Here is a 9,139-nt window from a genome sequence, read left to right as displayed (position 1 = left end):
GTGGCAGCAATAGGGGCTGTATATGGACTCAACAACATAACCTCCCCTTCCCCAGCATTGACCTGGATACCTCTAGTAACGAGTATTTAACCTGCCAAAAGCAGACTTCAGTAATGAGCTCCTGATTTGGCACCATCTCCTGGGGGGACTCAGCTACACAGCAGGTGGTACACTGATTACATTCAACCCTTTCCATTATGGAGCAGGCAGAGATTTGAGTTACCCAAAGGAGGCATTCTGGATATGGATATGCATTCCATGCACCACTCTGCCTGGGCTTAAGGAATGTTTTATTTGCCATCATGGTATTTCACCACCAATTCTGATCAGCACAGCAAAAGAAAAGCAGCAGTAAGTCCATACCTGTGGAATTATCAGGTGTTACCATGCATACGTCCTTGCCCAAAAGCAGTTGGTCATACAAAGAGGTTGAATGGTCGCCTGAAGACTGTTTTGCCACTAATTGGGAGATGACACACTGAAGGATATGGTTCTTTACAGGCTGCAGAATATGCTTTGACTCCAAGACTTATACATGAGACTGTGTCTCCCACAGCTAGAATTAAAAGGTAGGAGTGAGAGTAACTTCTCTCACTATTAAACCTCATAATATAGTTGTAGACTGGCAGATTTTTTTTTCTTGCTTCTTATGCCAGCAGCTTTGAGCTCTGCTGCTGGTTTAGAGGTCTTTATTCCTAAGGAAAAAAAATGTTTCCACTTGGAGGTGAAACAATGGATTGGAAGTTGAGACCACCATCTGGCTCTTTTGGGCTCCTCATGTCACTGAACCACAGATAGAAAAAGGAGATTACTCTACTAGATTTTGTAATTGATCCTGTATCCCAAAAGGAAATTTGGGCGGCTGCTACGCAATGGGAGGAAAAAAAGACTATATCTGGAACCCAGGGTATTATCTTGGTACTTGGTAAAAGTTAATGAAAAACTACTAAAACAAAAAAAGGCAGGATAACTGTGGATTCAGATCCTTCAGGAATGAGGGTTTAACCCACCAGGTGAAGAACTCCAACCAGTTGAGGTCCTGGCTGAGGGCAAAGGAAACATGAAAAGGATATCAGAAAGAGAGTGTGATAAATACCAACTATAGCCTTGTGACCAATTGTAGAAACTACACCTATTTTTTCCTTGCTTGTTTTTCTTCTCTTTTCTCCCTTTTCTCCCAGCACAGTACCATGTGCTGTACCATGGGCTAAATAAACTTCACCTGAACCTCATTTCATTGAATACTTATATCAATCTCATGAAATAGAGATTGTTATCTTGGTTTGTGGGTTAAATAGTTTGCTTACAGTCACGCAGCCCATAAGTAAAAGCTGAAATATGAACCCAACTGTGACTCCAAAACTAATGAAGAAACAGTGAAATTAAGGAACTGGAAATAAAAATGACATGGTGAGAGTCAGTAAATCTAAAGACGGCTATTTTGGAAGCTATGGCCTTCAGAATAACCTAGTCTTTGTGCCAGCTGTTAAGCTACTCTTTCTCCGCTCCACGCCCTCCTTTCTGTGCTGGGCTTTGGCATGCTCCCGCAGGTGCTCTGCAAGGCTCTGTTAGGCTTTGCCACTAGGGGGTGATAGAGGAAAACGGCAAAACTGGACGAGGCGGAAGGGACTTGTTCCTTCCTCCTGCTTCCCTGGGGCTTCCTGTATGCGCACAGATGCCAGGGTTACCGCCCCAGTAGCGCCGCTTCGCTGCAGCAGGTGCAGAGCGCGACCACGGCAGTACTGAATTCAGTTTGCAGTTTTCTCAACACTCGAAGAACCAGCTTTTTTGTGCCCCCCTGAGGGTTACCAGCACCAGCCAGTCCTCTCCTAAAACATCTGAATTTCAGCTCCACAGGGCAGCCCCCTTTCTAGGTTCCTAAATTTTAATTCCTTCCTTCTTCCCTTCAAAACTAGGGCTTTCTGCAGGTGTGTGTGTGTGTGTGTGTGTGTGTGTGTGTGTGTGTGTGTGTGTGGTATCTTAGGGTCCTCTGTTAACCCCTTCAGTTATCTAGCTAACAATTTAGTTGACAATTCTTAATATAAAATGTATTCAATCCAAATAATGGTTGTGGTTCATGTCCCCTGGCTGGACCCTAATTGTTAGCCTCTTATTGTTTGTTAAAATTCAGGTTATATAGTGAACCATTTGTTCAGACTTTTCACTTACTCCCTAATCAGCATAGCTGAAAATTTAGTCTCTGAGCTTTGGAGGTGAGGGAATTACAACATTTTAGGCCTAATAAAATCTGGTTGAGAAACTATAAAGACTGCTCAGCACCATTTAGCTTTGTAATTAAGAAAGTGCCACCATGTCTATCAAAGCCTTCCATGGAAATTGGGCTGTGCCAGGCAGAACTGACTGCAGACAGCCCTTTGCCAATTACCGACTTTTCCCCAAAACCATAACTCTGACTTAAGAACTCTGCTTAGACAGGTCGGGTAAGATCCTTCCCTATCACCCCAGACCATAGCTTTTCTGCTCAGATATCCTCTCACCTTCACCTCTGAGTAAATCTGACACCTAGACATGATCCTTGGCCTGTCTCTCCACACATCCTCTCAATCAGCATGATCTCCCAAAAATGTCTTCCAAACTCTATCATCTCTTCCCCATTCATCAATTGCTAGCATCAACTGTCCAGCCTCTCACCTGGACCACTTACTAGTCCTGCCTGTTTCCACTTTGGCTCTGCTGCAGTTCATTTTCCTTAAAGCATAAATCACATCTTATCACTCTCTGATTTAAGTCATCCAGTGGGTCCTGAATGCCCTGAGCACAAAATCCAAACTCTGTGGAACAACCTGGAAAATTCCACATGGCCTGCCACCTGCCTACTTCTTTGACCTCATCTCCTATCACACTCCTCTTCGTTATACTCCAGCCATCCTGGCAAAGACGTCCTCTAACCAAAGTAGGCACACTCCTTGGCACTTGGCACTGTCTGAAGTTCTTATTTGTTCATTTGTTTACTTTCTCATTGTCTATTTCCTCCGCTAGAATAAACACCTTGACATCAAGGATCTTACCCGACCTGTCTATTGCTATATGTTTAGCACCTAGTATGATGATGGGCATTTGTTGAATGAACTAATAAATGAAAAAAGTGAATTAACATCATCTACAATTATATATAAATCAATTCCACAAAGATATTGATGTTATTTGTGTGAACTACTGCTGTTAGATGAGCCATCATTCACTATCTGTGTAACATTTGAATCATTGCTTAATATCCTTACTCTCAGTCTTATCATCTGGGAAATGGGTATAGTAATCATCCTGATCTTACAGGGTTATAAGACAAGAAGAAGATGCACATAAAATACTTAGCACTATGCCTGGCACATGGTACACATTCAATAAATGCCACATATTAATGGAGTATTAGTGTTCCAGTTATCTTAGAAACAAGAATATTAGTTGTATTATGGAAAATGATATACCATTCAGACAGTAGTCCCCAAAAACTGAATGACATGAGGGGAAATCCCAGATAAATCCCTCTTCTCCTTTCCCACCAAACTCTGATACCCTCCAAGACAGAAATAATACCTTCCTTCGCATTGCCCCAGAACATCCAAATACCTTGTCAACCATTGTCCATGTTTTCAAATGTATACAGCATAGTATTTTGCTCAAGAAACTAGGTCTTAAAATCAACTCCCTATGGCCTCAAGACTGTCAATGACCTGGTTTCATCCTTCCTACCAATCTCACACTCAACTGAACTAGAGGGTCTTCCTCACTCGAGTCAGAACAAAAGAGAACCTGGCACAGTGGTTTGGAGCATGAAATCTGGAGCCACACTGCTTGGCTTTGAATGCCAGCTACTCACTCACTAGTTATCCTCCCTGTGCCTCAGCTTTCCCATCTGTAAAATGGCAAGGATAATAGCATTACATACATCATAAGGTTGTTGTGAGAATTGTATGAGGTAGTGCACGTAAAGCATTCGGCACAATACCTAATACTTAGCAAGTGACAATGGTGACTTGGATGAGCCTCTACTCAAAAACTATAGTGTCTTTCCAAAATACAAATCCAGTCATGTCACATATCTACTTAACAACCTTGGTTAATGTCCATTGCCTATAAGATAAAGTTCAAAACCCTAAGTGTAGGATACTAAGCACAGTACCATTTCTTCCTACTATGGCACTAACCCACCTTTCCAATGCCATTTCTCATTGTTCCCCTGGGAAGTCTCCCTACGTCCAGATTGAGAATCTATGCTTTAGCCAGTCACACTTTTTACCATCCCGTGAGCACATCACGGCATTTTGCTTCTCAAACTATTTTACTTGCTTAAATCCCTTTCCTTTTCCTTTCTACCTGCAAAGCTCATATTTGCCCCCCAAGACCCAAACAAATGTTACTTTTTTGTGAAGGGCTTCCTAAATCTTCCAGGTAAAGTCAGTGGCTCCTATCTCTAAACTTCCACATTATAACCTGGAACTGTGTATACAATCCTGTGTTTCATTTGCCAGTTTATTTCTGTGTCTTTTATTCTCTTTGACCCTCTTAAAGGCAGAAGCCCATTTGCTTCCTTTTGCATGATGCCCAACTTACCATAGCTGTTCAGTCAGTGAGTGTTTGACTGAACTAATTCTAGTACAGAGATTCCAAACCACAAAGTCAACCTATTAAGAAAATGGCTAAAATAAACATCGTCTCATGCTAAGCATTTTTTGATCCATCATCTTGCTGATTTGCATCTCATTTGGCTTCTGATTCTGTAGGTTATGCAACTTTCTACTTATCTTTAGAGCTTGAGCCATTTTATCTGAAAAATGAGTCAAGAAAATATATACATGTTTTTAAGCCTTTCAAAGTAAGTTTTTTCTAAAGGTTTTACCAGTTTAATATTTTTCCTACTCTAAAGTAATTCTAAAACATCATACTCAATTATATGCCTTTGCTTATTTTAAAAATCTTATTATTAAGATTTTAGTGGTTTAGATGTAGCTTGGAAATGTCTCTGTTCTCCTAGACAACATAACCTATAAGACACTGCTAAATTTCCCCAAGTATGTTCCATAGAACAGTAATCTATAAAGCTAATCTATGAAAGTGAACATACAAAAAGGAGTCTATGGTCAAGTGAGTTTGGGGAAAAATACATGCCATATTTTTGTATTAAAAAGTCCATTTGAGCCAATAATCCCATTACTGGGCATCTATCCAAAGGGAAAAAAGACATCTGCACTCAAATGCTTATAGCAGCATAATTCACAATTGCAAAGATGTGGGAACAACTCAAGTGCCCATCAATACATGAGTGGATTAATAAAATGTGGTACATGTATACCATGAAGTACTACTCAGCCACGAAAAACAATGATGAAATAGCACCTCTTGATTATCCTAGATATAGCTGGAGTTCATCCTGCTAAGTGAAATATCACAAGAATGGAAAAAAAAATACCACATGTACTCACCATCATATTGGTAGTAATTGATCAACACTTATGTGCACATACAGTAGTAAGATTCATCAAGTATTGGGCAGGTGGCAGGGGGATGGATATATTCACACCTAATGGGTGTGGTGTGCACTGTCTGGGGGATGGGCACACCTGTAGGTCTGACTTAGGCAAGGGAAAGGCAATATATGTAACCTGAACATTTGTACCCCTATAATACTCTGAAATTTAAAAAAAAAGAAAAATCACAGAGCACCTTAGCATATTATTAATAAGATCTCTTAAAGCGTTACCAGTGAAGAACTCAATATTTCCCCAACTTGTTTATTAGAAAACCCTTTCAAGCCCCTTGGAACAGGTCTTCATGGAACTTACTCTGGAAAATACTGCACCATTTAGCTTCTGAATGGCCCAATACAACTAGGTTTTGGGGTCATAAATAATCTTAATTCCTAACACGGTTGCATGGAGTTTTAAAAGGCATCCAGCCTTCTTGCCCATGCAGGTCTTGACTACCATCTGCATGTCCCTGCCAAGTTATGGTTCAAAGTGTGTCTGAAGGTGATGGAGAACAAATGATTTTAACAGCTCTGTTATACAGTGCTTCTTTTTTTAATTTTTTTAAATTTTATTTATTTATTTTTTTATTTTAGCATATTATGGAGCTGCATTGATAGATTTTGGTTCTGTGTAAAGTGCTTCTTTACACAGAACCAAAATAAATCTATTTCTCTCTAGATCCCATCCATTCGTCTTAATGCAGCTTCTTGGAGCCACAAAGAGTAAATCTAAAAATTGTATCACTTTTCAGCCAGGCAAGGGGGCCTAAATGATCACATAGCAATGTTCAGTCCCTGGTAGAACAGCAATCAAAAAAGCCTACCTATCACTTCATCTGAAAAGTAAACAAAGCGGGGAAGACTTGCAGAAACTCGCAGATACCTGGCATACCAAGGCATCACTAATGATGTGTAATGATTGGCAGATAATGGCTCGGTGCCTTTGAAGGCTGAAATGAAGCTCTCTGTGCAGTGACACACGGGCAGTGTGAAGAGTCCTAATTTGACAACAAAACAACCTAAATCCCTTTTATGAAGTGAGCAGTGTGCCGTAGGTCAGAAACACTTAAGTAATTAGATGGTTTTTATGGAGATAGCTATAAACTGAAAAATGGGGAAAAAAAATCTTGGTAATAGGCCAACGCCCAGGGAGACGGGTATATAAGAGCCGGGGCAGAGGAGAGAAGCATCGAGACACAAAGACACTTCTCCTCTCAACCCAACCCAAACCCAACTCCCGAGGCCATGGCTTGCTGTGTCCCCCGCTGCTGCAGCGTCCCCACCGCCCCTGCCACCACCATCTGCTCCTCTGAGAAGTGCTGCAGGTGCGGAGTCTGCCTGCCCAGCACCTGCCCGCATGAGATCAGCCTCCTCCAGCCCACCTGCTGTGACACCTGCCCCCCACCCTGCTGCGAGCCTGACGCCTACGTGCCATCGTGCTGGCTGCTCAACTCTTGCCACCCAACGCCCGGACTGTGTGGCATCAACCTGACGACCTACGTGCAGCCTGGCTGTGAAGGTCCCTGTGAGCCCTGCTGTTAACCAGCCAAGTCTCCCCGCAGGTGGGCGATGTGGTTGCTCAACTCGCCCCGCATCACCTGGCCTTCGACACTCGCTACTGCCCACGTCCAGGATGAAGTTGACCCAGTCCCCGGGGCCGTGTGTTCATGAATTTGCTCAACTTCTTAATTCTTTGCTCCTTTAGGTGCAGCTGGAGACCTCCTTTCTGTCTTTTAGGCTATTTCATTACTCTTTGAGAAATAACCGTTTTGGCTATTTATTAATAAACTTCATTCTGGCTTAGCAAATATGGCCTCATGATTATTTATTTCCATTTTGCTTCTTGGTGAAAGTGGAATGGCTATCTAACCCTGACCAGCAAGTTATCATACTACCCAAGATTTACCCCAGCAGAAGAAGAGTTCTCATGGTGGAATTCACTGAAAAATTAGATACTGGTTCTTTATGATAGGTAACCAAGTGAAATATTTGGTTGATCACTTTTAGGATCTTTTTATTTTTTATTTTTTTGAGACACTAGGAACTTTTTAGTCAATAGATTTTTTTAAGACATCCACTGTGCCAAATACTATGCTAGAGTCTAAAGATTAATATAATATTTTAAAAATATTTGATTTAATTTTAGTTTTCATTGATTCTAACATCAGTTTTTCTTTCTTCCTTAATTGGCTGAACAAACTGAGCATTGTGCTGGTGTCATGTGACTCTCTTAGTCATAGCCATCAGTGAAATTCCAAGCTCCCAATGCAAAGCAATTTTAGGAAGTATTTGTGTCCATTTTTTATTTATTTCAAGAAAATATGAGAGCACAAACACTTTGGTTGCATTTTATATCTTTGCCTCTCCCTATGAAGAGTTCGAGGTATGCCCTCCCCAATGCTCACACATCCTTCAGATGTGGGTCTACCCCTCCAACCCCTGAATCCCTGGTGAACACCACCACCATTTGAGCACCATAGTGTTAATCAGTCAGTACCAATTTGATGGCGAGTACATGAGGAGCCCATTCTTCTGATCTTGTGTCACCTCACTTTGGATAATAGGCTGAAGCTCAATCCAGGATAATATAAGCGGTGCTAGCTCACTGTCATTTCTTAGAATTAAGTAATGTTCCATTGTAAACATATACCAAATTTTAATAATCCACTCATGAATTGACGGGCACTTGGGTTGTTTCCATGTCCTTGCAATAGTGAATTGTGCTGCCATAAACATTCAGGTGCAGATGTCTTTATTATAGAATGTCTTATGCTCTTTAGGGTAGATGCCTAATAATGCTATTGCTGGATCGAATGGTATTTCTATTTTTAGCTCTTAGGCAACCTACAGAATGGGAGAAAATATTTGTGTCCATTTCTTGATATATGCAATTTTCCAGAAAAATCAAGTTTAAATGAATATTACCATTTATTTATTTATTTTATTTCAGAATTTTATGGGGGTACAAATGATTAGGTTACGTATATTGCCTTTGCCCTGCTCAAGTCACAGCTACAAGTGTGTCCATTCTCCAGATGGTGTGCACCGCACCCAATAGGTGTGCATATACCCATCCCCCCACCTGCCCGACACCTGATGAATATTACTACTATATGTACATTTAAATGTTGATCAATTAATACCAGTTTGATGGTAAATACATTTATTGAGTATTCTTTGCTCCCTCAAAAGAGGCTTACATTGATTTACATTAGTAATGACTATACCTACAAGTTTACTAGTTTGAGTGACATAAAACGTCATGTCATTGAAATATACTTAAAATATCAGACCACAGTGCGGTATTCTCTATATGCCAAAAATAGTCACATAATTCTGAGAGGAAAGAAAACATACAATTCCTCTTAAAACAAACCTTTTATGATAACCACAAATTCATCTCCTTAGTCACCCTGTTACCATGCCAATCTACCCCTTTTCTAGTCAAAAACAAATAAGTTTCATGTTTTCATACATGCTACTAAAGGATAAAAAAATTAGAGTTTATTTTTAATACTGAAAATAACTCTAAGTGTTCCATTACTACCACTATGGGCTTTTAATGTTCAAGGGCCCTTGGCTAGTTAAATAGCCCCATCTGGAAACTGGTAGCTGTGTGTTTTAGTCCTGGCTCTGCCCGGGGCTACCTCTGTG

General features: G+C 40.7%; 1 protein-coding gene across 1 annotated transcript; it reads left to right on the top strand.

Moving 5' to 3' along the window:
• The first annotated feature begins 6,730 nt into the window (after positions 1 to 6,730).
• Positions 6,731 to 7,027, top strand: KRTAP3-1 (keratin associated protein 3-1). Its single transcript, XM_012765807.2, has one exon. The coding sequence runs from the start codon at positions 6,731 to 6,733 to the stop codon at positions 7,025 to 7,027; it is 297 nt and encodes a 98-aa protein (XP_012621261.1).
• The last annotated feature ends 2,112 nt before the right edge of the window (positions 7,028 to 9,139 follow it).

The sequence above is a fragment of the Microcebus murinus genome, chromosome 18 (assembly GCF_040939455.1).
Source record: "Microcebus murinus isolate Inina chromosome 18, M.murinus_Inina_mat1.0, whole genome shotgun sequence".
Classification (NCBI taxonomy): domain Eukaryota; kingdom Metazoa; phylum Chordata; class Mammalia; order Primates; family Cheirogaleidae; genus Microcebus; species Microcebus murinus.
This window is presented reverse-complemented; position numbering and strand designations above follow the sequence as displayed.